This window comes from Salvelinus alpinus, chromosome 14 (genome assembly GCF_045679555.1).
Source record: "Salvelinus alpinus chromosome 14, SLU_Salpinus.1, whole genome shotgun sequence".
Lineage (NCBI taxonomy): Eukaryota > Metazoa > Chordata > Actinopteri > Salmoniformes > Salmonidae > Salvelinus > Salvelinus alpinus.
Window position 1 is genome coordinate 34647922 of NC_092099.1, and position 21092 is coordinate 34669013.

At 42.8% G+C, this 21092-nt stretch overlaps 1 protein-coding gene across 1 annotated transcript in view; it reads left to right on the forward strand.

Annotated features, from left to right (window-relative positions):
* Positions 1 to 16194, forward strand: part of LOC139538831 (brain acid soluble protein 1-like) — a 42153-nt gene extending 25959 nt beyond the window's left edge. Inside the window, exons 4-10 of the mRNA XM_071341310.1 lie at positions 1410 to 1442; positions 1751 to 1783; positions 7692 to 7775; positions 9022 to 9039; positions 12391 to 12507; positions 12605 to 12658; positions 13102 to 16194. Coding sequence (XP_071197411.1) covers positions 1410 to 1442; positions 1751 to 1783; positions 7692 to 7775; positions 9022 to 9039; positions 12391 to 12507; positions 12605 to 12658; positions 13102 to 13133 — 371 coding nt within the window. The 3' untranslated portion in view covers positions 13134 to 16194. The remainder of the gene's footprint in view (positions 1 to 1409; positions 1443 to 1750; positions 1784 to 7691; positions 7776 to 9021; positions 9040 to 12390; positions 12508 to 12604; positions 12659 to 13101) is intronic.
* Positions 16195 to 21092: the final 4898 nt, after the last annotated feature.

The following is a 21092-nucleotide window of genomic DNA, read 5'->3' on the forward strand; positions in this document are numbered from 1 at the left end:
CAGTGCCTGACCTCACTAACGCTCTTGTGGCTGAATGGAAGCAAGTCCCCTTCAGCAATATCCAGTGGAAAGCTTTCCCAGAAGAGTGGAGACTGTTATAGCAGCAAAGGGGGACCAACTCTATATTAATGCCCATGATTTTGGAATGAGATGTTCGACGAGCAGGGGTCCACATACTTTTGGTCATGTAGTGTAAATCAATAAATCTGTAATACATTTTGACGTTTCTGTCGAGGAGGTCTTAGTCGTGAAATTGTACATTGTGCTAAGGTGTTTTGTGCAGTATTTCTGAAGTAAAAATGTTTTGCATGAAAACGAGTCAATGCAGACACTATCGAGTCAGCTGATGCGGTGCTAAGCTAACTCACCATTGCTTAGACACATGTTGTTAGTACGGACTGATTTCTGAGAATAGGTCTACAACTTCATCAGCAAGCTGTTAAACTATCCTTCATAAAGGACAAGCTACACACTGTTTATCAGTGCCCAAAATCAACAGCTAGCTAAGTTCCATTTTTGTCAATGAAGCTATCTAGTAGCTAGCAGCCACATTGATCAGGCAGGCTACGTTAGCTAAACCAGCTTGTGTGCTTCGGTGCTGTTTTGTTTTTACAACTTTCTCACTACCTATTACCATCTAGTTGGCAGTGTTTCATAGGGAATCATGCTACAGAACAGGTTGTGATTGGACACAAGATGCTCGCAAATAGATTTTGAATTTTGGAATATTGACAATTGGCATCTGTCTAAATTCTCATTTTGCCCAAAACAGTGGCAGATTCGAGTGATCACTGTCACATCAGCAAGTGGCCACTCGATAAAGGGCTTAGGGGCCACGTGTCCTTTCAACATAACAATGGCAAGGTGTTTTCTTATGTAAACAAGTCTGAGGCGCTGCATAATGGACAGGTCTGTCTCAATGTCTGTAGGTTCTGCTATTATTAGAAAAGGTGCAATCAGCGCAGCTGTTTCTCTGTGCATGACAATTCTCCCTAGGCGTTACCATCCCCGTGTTATTGGGCATCATTGAAATCAAAACCCAACCCTCAAATATCCAATGTATCTCGGAACGTAACAGATTCCCTAAATCTCGTAAATCTCAGTTTTGGAAGATACTGACTTTATGACCAGAATTATGCTATTTACACTTTGTGTAAATATAGGATGTTTCCAACCAGTTAAATTGTTTTTCGAGTTTAGCTGCCCTTTAGAAGGTGCATAGCCGAAAAAGGGCGATCAGTTTAAATCCCGGCCTAAATCACAGTTTAGATCTGTTGTCTGTGAGTGATAAGAGTGATGGGTTAAAATAGTATTACTGTAATAAGTATAACATTGTTTTAATGGAACTTTGCCAATGATGTTCTCTCAGTATAGCCATGGTATCTGATAAAGGTCTGTTTGTTTCTCAGAGTCGGAAGCGGCGCCTGCACCAGAAGACGGAGGTAAAACACAGCGTCAACACATTCACACCCCTCCTACCTGTAAACCCCTGATCTATTAACCATCACCTCTCACCTGCACACATCTACAGTTAGACATTGACAGTGGTGTTCATTAGGCCCAAAACACAAAACACTTGAAATGGAAAAATGGAAATATATAGCTCAGGTAGTACCTGCTCTGTTTTCAAAGCGTATGCTGAACAAACAACTCTGCCTCTCAGACAGTCATCAATCAACCTGCATGTGCTGCTTATATTTATCTGTGATCTGTGTTTATGTCTGTTTCTGTGTGTCTGTTTCCATTGCAGGTGAACTAGACCTGTCTGAAGCTGTTGAACCAGGTAAGGATGGTTTACTTACTGTGGTACTGTCAATACCAAACATATCAGTATTCCCCTCTGCATTTATAAGACTGCAGATTTGTGATGAGACAGTACAGATGGTTTACTATAGAACTATTAGAAAAAAACAGTTACTGTGTTTCAGAAGCTCTGTTATCAGACTTTCGTGAGGTGGCATTTATTAATGTTAGGTAATCCAGCTCACCTTCCACTGCTGCAGTTACAGCTAGGCCTACAACATTGGAGTCACAGATACCACTAGTCTGTGCAGTCTCTAGTGCTACTGTAGTCCTCTATGTGTTTAGCTTGGCCATTAAAACAGCAGTCCTATCTGTACTGACATCCATTCCAGGGCAGTCCTCTATGTTCTCATCCTCAAGGGACATTCCACCTGTTCTCTCCAGTTCTGGATGTTGTTCTTTACCATAATGACTGCCACAGGCTGGTTCTGTCAACAATCAGAATAGATACACCCGCGAGGTGTGACCATGCCCCAGAGTAGGGTACAGCTGTAGGGTACTCCCGTTACTCCAATGTAATTAGCCTAGCTTTAGCGTCATCCTAAGCAAACTATTGACACGAGTCTTCAGCAGCCTCACATATCGTTATTAACATAATTGGCTGTTACAACAAATGATTTGCATGATACTTATTCTGCCTCTCTAATTTGTTAACCGGCCTGCTAACACTGACAGTAAAGCTAATAAAGCTGTCGTATTATACTTTCGTCGCTGTTTGCTTACTCCTAGATTTTTTGCCGGTTAGCTGACGTTAGCTGGCTGGCTAGCGAGAGAAGTTCATCTCAATCTAATTTGCTTGTCTTAGACATGTCACGTAACTACTTCGAGCCTTTGCCTGCCCTTGGAACGGTCTAGGTATATAGAAAAGTTTATTCTTTTTGGCTTGCCTATATGTCCTTTCAACTTTCCAGAGACCAGCTGAAGAGACAACCCTACCAAATGGCTCAAAGTAGCTTATGGCAATATCTACACCTACATGGTGGAATCTCCAGGTTTGCATAAATATCCAAATACAGAAGAATATTATAGCTGTTATTTGGGCGGATAAAACTCACTAGTCCTTACTACAAGCTAACTTGCAAACTTCATGCAATTCACATAGCTAGTTGGATACAAACAAGTATTAGCAACTTACCAGTGATGTAGTGCTTTGAACACACATAAATGTATCGAGTAACCGGATCAATCACATTTATTTATAAAGCCCTTTTTACATCAGCCGATGTCACAAAGTTCTATACAGAAACCCAGCCTAAAACCCCAAACAGCAAGCAATGTAGATGTAGAAGCACGGTGACTAGGATCACACAGCTTTCCATCATCAACGTGGCGTAACAGCCTGAAACCATGAGGTTCGTATAACCTGGCACTTGGGCAGTTGATGAAACTTCATTTGGTGGTCTTTTCTCCTACTATTGCTCAAACAAAACGGTACCTAACAGCTTTTCGCATCTTAAAAGCAGGGTTAGTTAGCTAATTGAAGAAAGTACATTTCAATAGGCTCTTTGGCTGATAATCATGACATACATTCCATGCGACAGTCTATTCATGCTAATATTTTTACGTTTAGAATGAAAGTGTTTTTAGGTATAATGTAGTTTGTTGATTAAGACGACATCAAAGTATTTAAAAAATGACCAACCAGACTTGATATATATGAATTAATTAAGCAGGGTTTATTAAAAATGACATTTACAAACAAATAGAAGAACATGTTTCAGTATAATACAATACGCTATAAAAAAAGATATACATTTATCAATAATGGCTGTAGATGACAAAAAGGCTTTCGACCGTCTTGAATGGCCTTTTCTAACTCACTGTGCAAGTCCTAATCCAGGCACTTGTCCTCTACCTTCTGGACTACTGCAACTCGCTGTTGGCTGGGCTCCCCGCTTGTGCCATTAACCCTCTGCAACTTATCCAGAACGCAGCAATCTGCCTGGTTTTCAACCTTCCCAAGTTCTCTTATGTCAACCCGCTCCTCCACACACTCAACTGGCTTCCAGTCGAAGCTCGCATCCTCTACAAGACTATGGTGCTTACCTATGGAACAGCAAGAGGAACTTCCCCTCCCTACCTTCAGGCTATGCTCAAACTCTACACCCCAACCCGAGCACTCCGTTCTGCCACCTCAGGTCTCTTGGCCCTCCCACACCTACAAAAGAGCAGCTCCCGCTCAGCCCAATCTAAGCACTTCTCTGTCCTGGCACCTGGCAATGGTGGAACCAGCTTCCCCCTGAAGCTAGGACAGCATATCTTCCAAACAGTGTCTTAATCCTCCTCCTCACCTCACCCCCCCCCCCCCCCCCCCCCCCCCAGCATTTGCACATGAACCGACCCCCTTCCCCTTCCTCTGACTCTACTGATAGCTACTTTATTGAGGAAAAATGTACTTTCTATGCCTGTGATATGTGGTTGTCCCACCTAGCTATCTGAAGATGAATGTCATAACTGTAAGTAACTCTGGATAAGAGCATCTTCTACATGACTGAAATGTAAAAAGTAAAGATCTACACAGCAATCCTTTAAGTGGACCACAAAAAATATGAAGTACTTAGGATGTTTAAGAAGTGACAGACAACACAAACAGATAACTTTATCCCATTACTCAACAATATGAAAGCAGATTATTTAAACGGAAAAATCTTCCCATAAATCTTACAGGTAGAATAAATCTCTACAGAATGGCATGATTTCCAAAGTTTTTATATCTATACTTGGCAATACCAATTACCTCACCAAAGACATTCTTTAAAAAAGTATACTCTGCCATAACATACTTTATATGGGCAAATAAAACTCAGAATAAAAAGGGACGTTTTACGTCTTCCTAAGTCAGAGGGTAGTTTTAACCGCTTAGATTTGGAATTGTATCAACTCACCACCCAGGGCTTGTACTTGAAACACATTGTTAAATGCACTAAAGAGGAACAATTGGTACATATTGAAGATACGCATGCTCACCCCCATAATCTTTTCACGTGTCTATTTTCAAAGGATAGAAGCTAAGAACATTATCAACTTCATAGTTAACACTATAACAACATGGAAGAAAATGAAATGGATTCTACAAGAACCACTATCACTCCCAAAAAACAAAACCCGGAACAATCATTGGGTAGCTTTTCACAATTCACAGATAAATGGGTCCATATGGAAAACTAAAGGCATAGAAATCGGAAATGACTTGATAGGAAATGCATTTATAGGAAAAATATATATTTCCATGACAGAATTAAAAATCAATTTTGGACTGGCCAATATAGATATACAAACCTTGCAGAGAGCCTATCCAACTGACTACATCTTAGAAATAAATATAAACTATTGGAACCAAGACATAAAAATAACTGATATTGGCACAAGATGGAGGGAATGATGGAACGTATCTAACGAAATTACAGGTAAAGAAAATGTACACTTAATCCAGTATAAATTAGTGTAGAATTTATTATACAAGATACAAAAATCACAAATTCTATAGCACAACGACAGAGTCATGTATTAAGTGTAAAACTAACAATAACTCAATAATCAATGCCTTCTGGGAATGATATAAAGTACAAAAGTTATCGGAGGAGTTAGAAAGTTGGCTGTCATAAGTATTACAATGTAAATGTGCTTTTAATCTGTCTGCTTATTTCAAGACGTCATGTGACTCACCACCTGGATTTGGTATTATGTAGCAACAATTGAAATTGTGTTTTTTACATGGGATAAAAGTAGAGACTCAGAGCTACAAAATGGTAGATCATACACTGCATTTGAGGAACAATGGGAAAGTAATTCTGCTTTGAAAGTTGATCAACTTGTAAACTCACTTTTGAGAAAATGGCCTATGAATATTTTGGTATCTAGTGAAGAGCTCTTCTTTGTCTACACCCATTCAGCATCTTTTACACCATCTTAAGCTTTAACCCACCCATCTCGTTTCGCTCTCGGAGCGTTCAGTGCGCACACTAGATGCTCTGGCCAATGATTTGTTTACCTCTGGATAACATGAAAACAGCCTAACCAGCCAGTCAGAGAGTCATTCAGCCAGCCAGCTCTCACTCACGCTTTTTTGCCTACGTTTACTGACACCGGCCATATTCAACGGGTGCTGTACCCTTTAGCTTAAGACTAGCTAGGTAAACAATGAACCTAGCTAGGTAAACTATGTGTAAGATCACACACATCATGTAACATTAGCTAACAAGCCAGCCATCTAACTGTACTCAGTTCATCAATGAACATAATGCCAAATCATGTTGTTACTACTCTGCATGAATCTGCTGGGAGCTAACCAACCATGTTCAATGTTAGCTAGCTAACATTAGGCTCTAACTAGCAAAGCAAACAGCTCTGGGATACGAATAATAAGGTCATACACGTAATGTTAGTTAGGAAGCCAGCCAGCTAAAGTTAGCTAGCTAGTTAGCCTAAAATGAAAACCCTTTTTCAAAAATTTGAAATGTGTAATATGTGAAAATGTAGCTAGCTAGACTATCTTAAATCATCATGCATGATGGACGTGTCTCCCTGTCACAGATGCCATGGTTGCCCTTAGTTTGAAGATGTAATCCGGAGACAGGTGTTTTCACCATCTTTAGCTATCATACTCTAATTCCACTGATTTTTAAACTCAATCCTCCAGAAAGTGGAGAGCAACACTTATGCAGCTTTACTACGCGATCCGTTTAAAAAAAAAGCCGCGTTCGACAGGATTACCAACTCAAACTGACCAGCTCAAATAGACAGAAGCCTTCTTTATGGCAGACCAATCCAAACTCCGAACTCGGCAGGTCCAGCCCACTCATTATCTCAGCCAATCATGGCTAGTGGGAAGGCTTGTAATTTAACAATTTTATTCGTATTTACAGATGGCATGTGTCACGAACCGGCTCGAAGCCCGTAACAAAAAGGGAGACAACGTGGAGATAAAGAATAACTAAATATATTCATTAACTAAAGTAAAGTAAATACAATTAACAATGGTGTGTGTTTAGTCAGTAGTCAGTAGTGTAAGTGAGTGGTCGCATGTATACATGTGATAATTAGGGGTGTTGAAAGGTGCCAACGCAAACAAAACAAATAGCCACAAAAATGCCACAACCAAAATCTGTCTTTGTCTGCATGGAGAGAGTCTCCTCAATGAGGATTCGATCTAACAACCTTTCGCGATGGGTTGGCTGATGCTCTTTTTGTCAATTGTCTTGAAAAAACATATACTAAAAACTGGAAATCATCCAATTCTCCCTCATTAAGACAATCGAACAATCATATGCTTCATTATCTGAATATTGAAAGAGCGTGAGAGACAGAGAGGAACAAAATTGTGAAATTTGAGGACGTGGCGGAGTGTAGTGCAGCCACTGGAGATGGGGGTGAGAACAGGTGGGTCTGGGCAGGGGTGATGTTGATGTTTGTGTTTGTCTGTATGTTGTTTTTTGTATGTGTATGTTTTGGTTTCTATTGTTTGAAAAAAAAAATATTCTTTAAAGACTAACCAAGCATATCCAAAATGTTTAATTAGAATTATTTAAAAAAAAATATATTGCCGTTGACGGATTATGAGTAAAGTAGGAACAATTCACATAATAGTAACGGAAGTACCCTACGGCTGTACCCTACGGCACGTTAAGCCATGCCTCGCCGTGAGTATCACTAAGGTGCGTGTCTCAGTATTCCACTCCGGATACGGTTGCTAAGGAAGTAGGAGAGAGAGAGAGAGAGAGAGAGAGAGAGAGAGAGAGAGAGAGAGAGAGAGAGAGAGAGAGAGAGAGAGAGAGAGATAGTTAAAACAGCTGAAGGACAACAGAGTCTCTGTTCTTCTTCCTGTCTCACCTCTCTTCGATCCTCCCTAACAACACCTGTCTCACCTCTCCTCCATCCTTCCTTTACAGAAGCTGAGCCTGAAGCACAAGAGGAGAGCAAGCCCACAAAGGAGACACCTACGGGAGGGAAGAGCCGCCGAGGGGGCTCAGTTGGTTAGTATCTTATACTGGTGGTGGTGGCTACAACACATACAATATGCAACCAGCCAGGGTAGAATAGTTAGCTACAACACATACAATATGCAAACAGCCAGGCTAAAAGAGCTAGTTAATGCACAATATAGAACCAGGCAGGCTAGAAGAGCTGGCTAAAGCACAGTATAGAACCAGCCAGGCTAGAAGAGCTGGCTAAAGCACAATATAGAACCAGGCAGGCTAGAAGAGCTGGCTAAAGCACAATATAGAACCAGGCAGGCTAGAAGAGCTGGCTAAAGCACAATATAGAACCTGGCAGGCTAGAAGAGCTGGCTAAAGCACAATATAGAACCTGGCAGGCTAGAAGAGCTGGCTAAAGCACAATATAGAACCAGGCAGGCTAGAAGAGCTGGCTAAAGCACAGTATGGAACCAGGCAGGCTAGAAGAGCTGGCTAAAGCACAGTATGGAACCAGACACATGTCTGTTAACTGAAACTTGAACTTGATCTACTCAATGTGAACATTCCTACATCATTATGCTGTGTCCTGTTGAATACACTCTGATGTGCAGCTACATATGGAGTCTATTAAAATATATTAAATGCTCAGGACTCATTGTGTTCTATGACAAATAAAGTGACTAATATACAGTAATGAATGAGTCACATGCTCCAGTCATTAATTGCTCATAGTCACTACTATCCATATGCAAATATAAATGTTAGTTAAGTATGTGTGTGTGTTTGCGTGTAGATCTGTTCCTCTCCGAACTGGTTAGAGCAGAAACTCTATAGTAGTACTAGCCTCAGGGCATCAACTACATTACAGACACTATTTCCCTCCCTCCCCTCTCTTCCCAGCCCATACCGCAGAAGCAGAACGTAAGAGCCTTGCTTCCCTTAATGATATATTTAAGCAATAAGGCACAAGGGGGTGTGGTATATGGCCAATATACCACGGCTAAGGGCTGTTCTTATGCACAACGCAACGCGGAGTGCCTGGATATAGACCTTAGCCGTGGTAATATACCACAAACCCCAGAGGTGCCTTATTGCTATTATAAACTGCTTACCAACGTAATTAGAGCAGTAAAAATAAATGTTTTGTCATGTATACCACAGCTGTCAGCCAATCAGCATTCAGGGCTCAAACCACCCAGTTTATAATATGTGAATTATTGTGGGTGTGTTAGTGTGTGTGTGTTTCATTTGTGTGTGTGTTATGTTAATAATTGTGTGTTTCTGTCTATTCTCTTCTGAACAGGCACAGCGGAAGCTCAAGGTAAGTCCTTCTCCCTCCCTCTGTCTTTTTTCTCTGTGTCCATCCTGTGGAATAGTTTTTAGTTTCCATACTGTGGAATGGTTTTTAGTTTCCATCCTGTGGAATGTTTTTTAGTTTCCATCCTGTGGAATGTTTTTTAGTTTCCATCCTGTGGAATGTTTTTTAGTTTCCATCCTGTGGAATGGTTTTTAGTTTCCATCCTGTGGAATGGTTTTTAGTTTCCATCCTGTGGAATGTTTTTTAGTTTCCATCCTGTGGAATGGTTTTTAGTTTCCATCCTGTGGAATGGTTTTTAGTTTCCATTCTATGGAATGGTTTTTAGTTTCCATTCTGTGGAATGGTTTTTAGTGTCCATCCTGTGGAATGGTTTTTAGTTTCCATCCTATGGAATGGTTTTAGTTTCCATACTGTGGAATGGTTTTTAGTTTCCATCCTATGGAATGGTTTTTAGTTTCCATCCTATGGAATGGTTTTTAGTTTCCATCCTGTGGAATGGTTTTTAGTTTCCATCCTATGGAATGGTTTTTAGTTTCCATCCTATGGAATGGTTTGAGTTTCCATACTGTGGAATGGTTTTTAGTTTCCATCCTATGGAATGGTTTTTAGTTTCCATCCTATGGAATGGTTTTTAGTTTCCATCCTGTGGAATGGTTTTTAGTTTCCATACTGTGGAATGGTTTTTAGTGTCCATCCTGTGGAATGGTTTTTAGTTTCCATCCTATGGAATGGTTTTTAGTTTCCATCCTATGGAATGGTTTTAGTTTCCATACTGTGGAATGGTTTTTAGTTTCCATACTGTGGAATGGTTTTTAGTTTCCATCCTGTGGAATGGTTTTTCGTTTCCATCCTGTGGAATGGTTTTTAGTTTCCATCCTGTGGAATGGTTTTTAGTTTCCATCCTGTGGAATGGTTTTTAGTTACCATACTGTGGAATGGTTTTTAGTTTCCATCCTGTGGAATGGTTTTTAGTTTCCATTCTGTGGAATGGTTTTTAGTTTCCATCCTATGGAATGGTTTTTAGTTTCCATACTGTGGAATGGTTTTTAGTTTCCATACTGTGGAATGGTTTTTAGTTTCCATCCTGTGGAATGTTTTTTAGTTTCCATCCTGTGGAATGTTTTTTAGTTTCCATCCTGTGGAATGGTTTTTAGTTTCCATCCTGTGGAATGGTTTTTAGTTTCCATCCTATGGAATGTTTTTTAGTTTCCATCCTGTGGAATGTTTTTTAGTTTCCATCCTGTGGAATGGTTTTTAGTTTCCATCCTGTGGAATGGTTTTTAGTTTCCATTCTATGGAATGGTTTTTAGTTTCCATTCTGTGGAATGGTTTTTAGTGTCCATCCTGTGGAATGGTTTTTAGTTTCCATCCTATGGAATGGTTTTAGTTTCCATACTGTGGAATGGTTTTTAGTTTCCATCCTATGGAATGGTTTTTAGTTTCCATCCTATGGAATGGTTTTTAGTTTCCATCCTGTGGAATGGTTTTTAGTTTCCATCCTATGGAATGGTTTTTAGTTTCCATCCTATGGAATGGTTTTAGTTTCCATACTGTGGAATGGTTTTTAGTTTCCATCCTATGGAATGGTTTTTAGTTTCCATACTGTGGAATGGTTTTTAGTTTCCATCCTGTGGAATGGTTTTTAGTTTCCATCCTATGGAATGGTTTTTAGTTTCCATACTGTGGAATGGTTTTTAGTTTCCATCCTATGGAATGGTTTTTAGTTTCCATCCTATGGAATGGTTTTTAGTTTCCATCCTATGGAATGGTTTTTAGTTTCCATCCTGTGGAATGGTTTTTAGTTTCCATCCTGTGGAATGGTTTTTAGTTTCCATCCTGTGGAATGGTTTTTAGTTTCCATACTGTGGAATGGTTTTTAGTTTCCATCCTATGGAATGTTTTTTAGTTTCCATCCTGTGGAATGTTTTTTAGTTTCCATCCTATGGAATGTTTTTTAGTTTCCATCCTGTGGAATGTTTTTTAGTTTCCATCCTGTGGAATGGTTTTTAGTTTCCATACTGATAGCGGGGATCAGTGATGGGAGCTAAGTGTCTTACCTGTCCTTTCTTGTCTCAGAGGGTTCTCTTCCCCACATTCCATTTCCATCGTGTGTGTGTGTGCATGTGTGTGTGTGTCTGCGTGCATGTCTGTAGGTGTGTGTGTGCGCGTATGTGTGTGTGCGTATGTGCGTGTGAGGACACGATGTCCTCTCAGACACTACTGAGCACCTGCAGACGGTGTGCGTGGGGGGATGTGTAGTTTCTATAGTACCTGCCTAAACCGCCCACCTGCGAACGTTCCTCTCAAACATAACTGTCACCGTGCAGTTTATTACTGATAGCTATAACTACAGCAAACACAACTCAAATTTCAACTTGTGCTATACGCTCTTTCATCATCTTACTCCTATCTTATCTTACTATCTGTTTCTTTCTCTTTCTCTCTCTCTCTGTCTCATTCTTTCTTTCTCTCTCTTTCTCTGTCTTTCTCTGTTTCTCTCTTCTCTCTTCTCTCTCAATTCAACAACAATACATTAAAGCAATGGAAGTAGACCAGTGTCAACATCTCTCTCTCTCTCTCTCTCTCTCTCTCTCTCTCTCTCTCTCTCTCTCTCTCTCTCTCTCTCTCTCTCTCTCTCTCTCTCTCTCTCTCTCTCTCTCTCTCTCTCTCTCTCTCTCTCTCTCTCTCTCTCTCTCTCTCTCTCTCTCTCTCTCTCTCTCTTAAACACGTTCAAAAGAAAAGAAACCCCCTCACCATGTACTCTCAAAATATCCCTTGTTTACTGTACTAAAGTGGGACCTCTGACAGTGGTGGAAAGGCAGAAAAGTTAAGTGATAGTTAGCAAGTGAAGTGTGCGGGGGGTTCCATTCATTTAAACTATGGTTGTTATTTCTTGTGTGTAGTGACTCTGTTGTGATGGTATTCTGCTGTGTCGTATTGTCTTACTGTATGTGGGAAGAGTTCGATTGACGCAGTGACAGAGTTAAGAACTGGATGTGTTGACAGAGTTAGTAGCTGTACCTGCTGACAGTTGTGTGGAGGGTAGTAGTAATTATTGGATGTATGTTTCAGAATACTCTCTGGCGTTAGAGACACATATTATAATGCACACACATACAACCTCGCCACATTTCACAAGGAACGCCACTGCTCTGGACACAAGCAGAGCCCTACAGTGTATGAACAGTATGTCTGGATGCAACATACTGTATGTCTGAATGAAACAGCATCACACTGCACTACCTGATATGAAATAAATCTGCTGTGAAAATACTGTACAGAAGCACCTAATAGAACCACGCAACAAGCTGCATTAAAGGCAGTGTTATAACCAGTGTACTGTTGTCTCTATAGGGGCTAGCTCTGGCTCGGTTGTGAGCATTCTGTGTGCTATCGGCGTGGCGATCGTTGGAGCTGCCACCGGATACTTCGCCTATCAGAAGAAGAAGCTCTGTTTCAAGAACAGTGGAGGTGAGATACCATCAACTACATAATGTGCAGTCTGTTAATGTAGCTACATTCACCACTAGAGAGAGAGAGATAAATGAATTCCCTGTCTCTCCATCAGGGGACATAGTGAGTGCCCCTAAGGAGAAAGCTGAGACCCAGTCAGATCCCCAGGGTACGTAGTACGTAATGTCTTAATAAATCAAACAAATCAAACACTAGTCTGCTGTGATGTGTTGTGTTTGTCCGGTGTTGTGTTTGTCCGGTGTTGTGTTTGTCCGGTGTTGTGTTTGTCCGGTGTTGTGTTTGTCCGGTGTTGTGTTTGTCCAGTGTTGTGTTTGTCCGGTGTTGTGTTTGTCCGGTGTTGTGTTTGTCCGGTGTTGTGATTGTCCGGTGTTGTGTTTGTCCGGTATTGTGTTTGTCCGGTGTTGTGTTTGTCCTGTGTTGTGTTTGTCCGGTGTTGTGTTTGTCCGGTGTTGTGTTTGTCCGGTGTTGTGTTTGTCCGGTGTTGTGTTTGTCCTGTGTTGTGTTTGTCCGGTGTTGTGTTTGTCCTGTGTTGTGATTGTCCGGTGTTGTGATTGTCCGGTGTTAATCCAGCGTGTCCTTTTCTGGTTGCAGTTCTCAGCAACTTGCTGACTAATTCATCCTAGATCATCTGAGATACCCCTGGAAAAAAACCAGGACCAGTGGCAGAGTTTCCCATAACGCACACACACACACACACACACACACACACACACACACACACACACACACACACACACACACACACACACACACACACACACACACACACACACACACACACACACACACACACACACACACACACACACACACACACACACACACACACACGCAAACACTCAAACACAGATTCGTCTCAATCTTTAGGCCTTGAACTGATATAGCTGTAAAACTGTGAGATAGTTGTGTGGGGTTATGAACCTTCAGCACCACGTTAGAGTGTGAGACCAATCAGTAGTATCTCTGTGTCTTCTAATGATCACATTTGTAATCTGTTTAAAGGGGTGACATTTTCTGTCCACTAAACCTCACCGAAACAATGTAGCCCTATTTTTCCTAATACTAGTACTGGGATGTACTGTACTGTAGCTCAGAACATCATTCTGTGGTGTCTATGAGAAGGCAGCACAATTTATATGGATCTAACGTAAACAATGTGTATAGGCACAGCTCATGATCATTAGTTCCGAGGTTATTTTCGATAAAATGGCTCCTCTATTTGAAACCGTACCTTTGTTTGTTGTTGGTTTCTTTGCAATGATTTAGCCTGGTCCCATGTTGATTGTGCTGTAGCCAACTCTTTTAGCCTGGTCCCATAATGAATGTAGCCAACTCTTCTATCATTGTCAAGCCATACACATTTGGGGTAACAATTAAGGAACTCGGAGATGAGTTGGCTAAAGCAGCAACAGACTGGACTACCTGGCTATTAGTGTTGTTCAGGAAGCTGTATGAGAGCTGGTAAGAGGAAGCTGTATGAGAGCTGGTAAGAGGAAGCTATATGAGAACTGGTAAAGAGGACAGAAGATGCCGCCCCTGTTGTGTGTTTGCTTGGTATTTTGGGGGCTTGGAGACCTTTACCGGCGGGTTGTCTAAAATGTAACAATGAATGTGAACATTTATCAAATCAGAGTTTATTAGTTGCATGCAAAGGGTCGCAGATGTAATTGCAGGGTACAGTGACATTTTTATGCTCCGAGCGCCAAAAATGCAGGTCAAAGACCTCTGTTGAAATAGTCTGTGTTACAATATAATGCTGTACTGCTCTGTAAATGCCTTACATTAGATGGTTCACCTGGCAGGCCTGATCACGATTCTATCTCAGTACTAGTGCCAGTCTGAAATGGCTCCCTATTCCCTCTATAGTGGAATACTTTTGGAGCCCTGCTATGAAAGGAATAGGGTGCCATTCTGGACATAGTTCTAGACCGGGGGGGGGGGGCAAAGTACGGCCCGCGGGCCGTATCCGACCCGCCGGAGACTTCAATCCGGCCCGTGAGACATACCCCCTTTTCTCCCCAATTTCGTGGTATCCAATTGGTAGTTACAGTCCTGTCCCATTGCTGCAACTCCCGTACGGACTCGGGAGAGGTGAAGGTCGAGAGCAATGCGTCGTCCGAAACACGACCCAGCCAAGCCGCACTGCTTCTTGACACAATGGCCGCTTAACCCGGAAGCCAGCCGCACCAATGTGTCAGAGGAAACACCATACACCTGGCGACCGTGTCAGCATGCATGCGCCCGGCCCGCCACAGGAGTTGCTAGAGCACGATGGGACAAGGAAATCTCGGCCTGCCAAACCCTCCCCTAACCCGGACGATGCTGGGCCAATTGTACACCGCCTCATGAGTCTCCCAGTCACGGCCAGCTGTGACACAGCCTGGGATCAAACCCGGGTCTGTAGTGATGCCTCAAGCACTGCAATGCAGTGCCTTAGACCCCTGTGCCACTTGGGAGGCCCCCACAAATTGATTTTAACAAACAATTGGTCCCCCAATTGTTGAATTTCTAAATCCCAATGTGGCCCTCGAGCAAAAAAGTTTGCCCACCCCTGCTCTAGACTTAGGCAGGACTGTCACACACTTCACACACATCACCATGGAGATTGTCAGTGGTCTCCAACGCCCATCCTGGAGAGCTACTGGGTGCACTGTGCTGTTAACGCAGGTCTAGAACAAAATCCTACACACCCAGCAGCTCTCCAAGATCAGAATTGGAGAACCCAATGCCTGCTTCACACTATAGGGCCGACCCGAACAGCACTGTGCTGGCCAGCATATTTTCTTTTCATATTGTCCTTTCCAACAAGGCTCCAGCAACCATGGTGGATGCGTAACCAGGCCAGCCCAGTACAGCTTCACAGTCGAAGACTAAAACTCCGGAGAAGCACTTTCTGATTAGCCTGGTCCCATGATCTGTGTGTCCTTTAGCCAACTAACTGCTCTGAATATCATTGTCTTGCCAAGGCCTCTTTTGGAGAAGCACTTTCCCAGTCTGGTCATGTTTTGAGTAATGATGATACAAGTTGGTATACAGAGTACTACGGTATTTTATTTAAGGAATCTGTCTTTATCTTGTGTTTGAGAATTGTGTGATTTTAATATTTTAGCACTTATTTGTTTTGCTTTAATTAATGTTGGAGACCTGAATAAAGGAGCTGTTAAGGGGGAACTATGTGTCATGTGCCTGTTGTGTGTGTGAAGGGTGTGGCAAAGTCTGGTTCAAACCCAGTCAGTAACATATGGATCAGTGCTATTTGAGACACAGCTGCCTGTATGAATCAGACATGACCAGGACAGCTTGATATGTCAGGTATTCATCATCAGAGGGCGGACACACACACACACACACGGTTGTAGTGATTGATAGTGACAGGCACATAAAGCAAGGCCTGGAGCGTCAGGTGCATTACTACAGGTATATGTGGGAACCTGCGCTGAATAACTTCTCACCTTACGGGTGCATATCATCATCATATCACCCATAAGCATTCACCAGCTAATTAGATCAGGAAGTGCACACTGACATAATTGGTGTTTTGGAATATTTGATTGTAAGTCAAACAGACAACAAACTTGTGATCATGGAACGCAGAAACAAATATGTTAATTGGTGTCACGACAAACTAATACACTTTAGTAGTTCAAGGCAAGACAGGTGTTTGTAATAAATATTGAAAATCGAGGCTATTGTATTAAATTGGGACAATTCATGAATGAATTAGAGCTGAAATGTCAGAATGCGTTGTTAGCTAGACTCACAGCTATCTTAATATATATTATTCAAATGTATTAATGTGTACTGTACGTATGAATATTTGTAGTCAACTATCCTAACCTATCAACTGTAATCCTTCCTTTACACATGGCATTGACCTTGGTGCTGGAGGAATTTTCTGTAGCAGAACTGACAAGATTCCCTATTCCATATGATAAATAAGTGTGTCTGTCTGTGAAGGAGTGCCAAACAGTTCACTGGTCTTGACGATAATGATTCACTGTCACGCCCTGACCTTAGAGATCCTTTTTATGTCTCTATTTTGGTTTGGTCAGGGTGTGAGTTGGGGTGGGCATTCTATGTTTTGTGTTTCTATGATTTTCTATTTCTATGTTTCTATGTTTTCTATGTATGGTTCTCAATCAGGGACAGCTGTCTATCGTTGTCTCTGATTGGGAACCATACTTAGGTAGCCTTTTTTCCCCACCTGTCTTTGTGGGAAGTTGACTTTGTTTAGGGCACATAGCCTTTGAGCTTCACGGTTTGTTTTTGTATTATGTATTGTTTTGTTCGGCGTCATTATTGATTAATTAAAGAAAATGTACGCTCACCACGCTGCACCTTGGTCCAGTTCTTTCAACAGCCGTGACAGAACTTCCCACCAACAAAGGACCAAGCAGCGTGGTAAGAAGGAGGACTGGACATGGGAGGACATCCTAAATGGCAAAGGATCCTGGACGTGGGAGGAGATCCTGGCAGGAAAGGTCGCCTGCCCTGTGAGCAGGTAGAAGCAGAGAGGAAGGCGAAGGCAGCAGCTAAAGCAGAGAGGCATCGTTATGAGGGAACACGGCTGACAAGGAAGCCCGAGAGGCAGCCCCCCCCAAAAGAATTGGGGTGGCACACGGGAGTGTGACAGTCAGGTTGGAGACCTGAGCCAACTCCCCGTGCTTACCGTGGCAGGCGTCGTACTGGTCAGGCACCGTGTTATGCGGTGGAGCGCACGGTGTCTCCAGTACGCGTTCTTAGCCCGGTGCGCTACATCCCAGCTCCCCGCATCTGCCGGGCTAGGGTGGGCATATAAACAGGAAGGATTGTGCCAGCCCTGCTCTCCAGACCTTCAGTATGTCTCTACGGCCCAGGATATCCTGCGCCGGCTCTGTGCACTGTGTCTCCAGTGCGTCTGCACAGCCCAGTGAGTCCTGTGCCTGCGCCCCGCACGTGCAGGGCCAAAGTCACCATCCAGCCAGGACGGGTTGTGCAGGCTCTTAGCTCGAGACCTCCAGTGCGCCTCCACGGCCCAGTGTATCCGGTGCCTCAGCCAAGGACAAGGCCTACTGCATGTCTCCCCAGCATGGTAAGTCATGTGCCTGCGCTAAGAACTAATCCTCCTGAATGTCTCCCCAGCCTGGTGAGTCCTGTGCCTGCTCCCAGAGCCAGGCCTCCTGTGTGTCTCTCCACTCCAGTGATGATCCATGGCAAGAAGCCTCCGGTGATGATCCATGGCAAGAAGCCTCTGGTGATGATCTATGGCACGAAGCCGGTGATGATCCATGGCACGAAGCCTCCGGTGATGATCCATGGCACGAAGCCTCCTGTGATGATCCATGGCAAGAAGCCTCCAGCGAAGGTCTCCATTCCGGAGGCTCGAGCAACGGTCTCCAGTCCGGAGACTCCAGCGACGGCCTCCAGTCCAGGGCCCGCAACGAGGGTGCCCAGTCCGGGGCCCGCAACGAGGGTGCCCAGTCCGGGGCCCGCAACAAGGGTGCTCAGTCCGGGGCCCGCTACGAGGGTCCCCAGTCCGGGGTCGGCGGCGAGGGTCCCCGCACCAGAGGTGCCACCAAAGTGGGGTGAGCCAGCGGTGGAGCGGGGTCTGCGTCCCACACCTGAGCCGTCGCCGCGGATATATGCCCACCCAGACCCTCCACTATAGGTTTAGGTTTTGCGGCCGGAGTCCGCACCTTTGGGGGGGGGTAATGTCACGCCCTGACCTTAGAGATCCTTTTTATGTCTCTATTTTGGTTTGGTCAGGGCGTGAGTTGGGGTGGGCATTCTATGTTTTGTGTTTCTATGATTTTCTATTTCTATGTTTTGGCCGGGTATGGTTCTCAATCAGGGACAGCTGTCTATCGTTGTCTCTGATTGGGAACCATACTTAGGTAGCCTTTTTTTCTCACCTGTCTTTGTGGGAAGTTGACTTTGTTTAGGGCACATAGCCTTTGAGCTTCACGGTTTGTATTATGTATTGTTTTGTTCGGCGTCATTATTGATTAATTAAAGAAAATGTACGCTCACAACGCTGCACCTTGGTCCAGTTCTTTCAACAGCCGTGACATTCACTTGGTATTATCAATCAAGGAGGTGCATAATTTGGTTTTAAAAGCATTTGCCTTGTTCACACTGCAGACCTTAACGATCAAACTTTTTTTTAATGTGTTTTGGAATACTGACGGTCCAAAGAGCAATTTAAAAGTGACAAAATCGGATTTATGTGTGTTCAGACAGCAATAATTTGCTGACATTGCTATGCTAGTTGTCATAGTAATGATGGGTGGTGGTGCTCGTGCTTTCTATCACTCAGAAGTCATGTAGAAAGATACGGTTGGTAACAACAACGCCTGCCATGGACGTTTTTCAGTTGCTTTGAGTGTTCAAAATCATACACTCTTAGAAAAAAGGGTTCTTCGGCTGAACCCTTTTTGGTTCCAGGGAGAACCCTTTGGGGTTTCATGTAGAAAGGGTTCTACATGGGGACAGCCAAAGAACCATTTTAGGTTCTAGATACACAACATGACCAAAAGTATGTGGACACCTGTTCATTGAAAATCTCATTCCAAAATCATGGGCATTAATATGGAGTTGGTCCCCCCTTTGCTATAACAGCCTCCACTCTTCTGGGGAGGCTTTCCACTAAATGTTGGAAATATTGCTGCAGGGACTTGCTTCCATTCAGGAACAAGAGCATTAGTGAGGTCGGGCACTGATGTTGGGTGATTAAGCCTGGCTCGCAGTCAGCTTTCCAATTTATCCCAAAGGTGTTTGCTGGGGTTGAGATCAGAGCTCTGTGCAGGCCAGTCAAGTTTTTCCACGCCGATCTCGACAAACCATTTCTGTAGAACCCTTTTTTTTGTGCACAGGGGCATTGTCATGCAGAAACAGGAAAGGGCCTTCCCCAAACTGTTGCCACAAAGTTGAAAGCACAGAATATTCTAGAATGCTGTAGCATTAAGATTTCCCTTCACTCAGTGTTTAATTTGAGTCACCTCTCAGTTTTGGACTGTTTCGTCCCTGAACCTATTTGTCAGGATCTGGTACCTCTCGAGGCATGAAACATAATTTTCACTGTTTGCAATGTAAACGTTTGAATAAAAGCGATCAGAGTTAATTTGAGTTGCCTCTTTAATTATCCTACCCCTTAAAAAACGTAGCCTAATGTGAAGACTAGATTTTCATCCTGCGCCTGATATTCTAAGAATTGATTCGGGTTGGGCCAGCACAGGTTTATGATTTGCTCAACATTGTAGCCTAGAGCACAACTCGTGGCAGTAGCTGTGGTGCGAGAAGCATGCCTGTATCTCTCAGAACCAGAAGGAGATTCACTTTCTATGATATATTTCCCTCTCTGCTCTGATAGACATGAACCTGCAACTACCATCTCTCCAGAGTTGTACTTTATAATTTATTTCCGTATAGAATCATAACCATGGGAAGGGTGCTGCACCGAGGATCAATGGGTTTTGTTCTTGTTTTCGCCTAGCTTGGATTGTGAGTAGCCTAGTCACAAGCCATTGCATTCAGTCTGGAACGAGTGGCAAATCTGTCAGTGAACAGCATGCACCCAAAACAGGCCTTTCGCAATATTTCAAATACAATCATGGGATAGCACAGGTTGGAAAGCAAATGTCTCCTGCTGAAACAACAATGCTTATCTCTATGTAGGCTACGAAAATATTTGATCAACTTCCAAATAGGCCTATGACTGAACAGCATTTTTTTAACAAACTTAACCGAGAGAGATTATGGAATGCCGTTTGGGTCGTTGCGTGTCAAAAACAATACACAGCAAATAAAACTGTTTGACCGTCAAATAACACTGTTTGACCGTTAAATAACACTGTTTGACCGTCAAATAACACTGTCAGTATCAGTAGCATTGTCAAAGCTGTACAAAAAAATCTGCAAACAAGCAAATACCGGCCACGAACGATGTGTTTACAATACAGCATTGGTAATAAAGCATTATTTGTTCGACCACAACTTCTGGGGTACCTTGCTAGCGCCAATACAAGCAGCCTGAGAACAATGACCAGTAGAAACTGCAGTCATTTTCATTATTCTTAGCAATGATTTAGGAATCCTTGTAAGTAAGTATTAGCTAGGTAGCCACTTGTTGTTCGCCTATTGAAATTGAACTTCAGTTCATTCAAATAAATAGCTAGCCAGCTCCTTACTAGTGATGGGTCGTTCGCGAACGAGTCGGCTTTAAGAGCCGGCTCTTGTAGGTGAACGTTGAGAGCCGGCTCGTATATCAGAAGAGCCGAATCTATTTATAAAAATATTGAAAAATTAAGATATAAATAATCCCAAAATTTAAATGAATAGAATTAACTAATTCAAATAACGAAAAAAAAATTAAAAAAGAATATAGGCCTAAATGCTCAAGCGCACACACATTCATTCTGACTGTCTGCTCAGACTAACAGCCTCACCTGTTGTTCCTGTGTCGTAGCTGAATCAGAATTAGTTAGGTAACATAGATAAATAAGATGTTTTATTTATTTTATACTTGTCATTAGAATGTCTTATTTTGGACTATACTGTTGGCAGTTGCATTTTCCTTTCTCCTCTAGTGAAAAGTCACTTGGGGC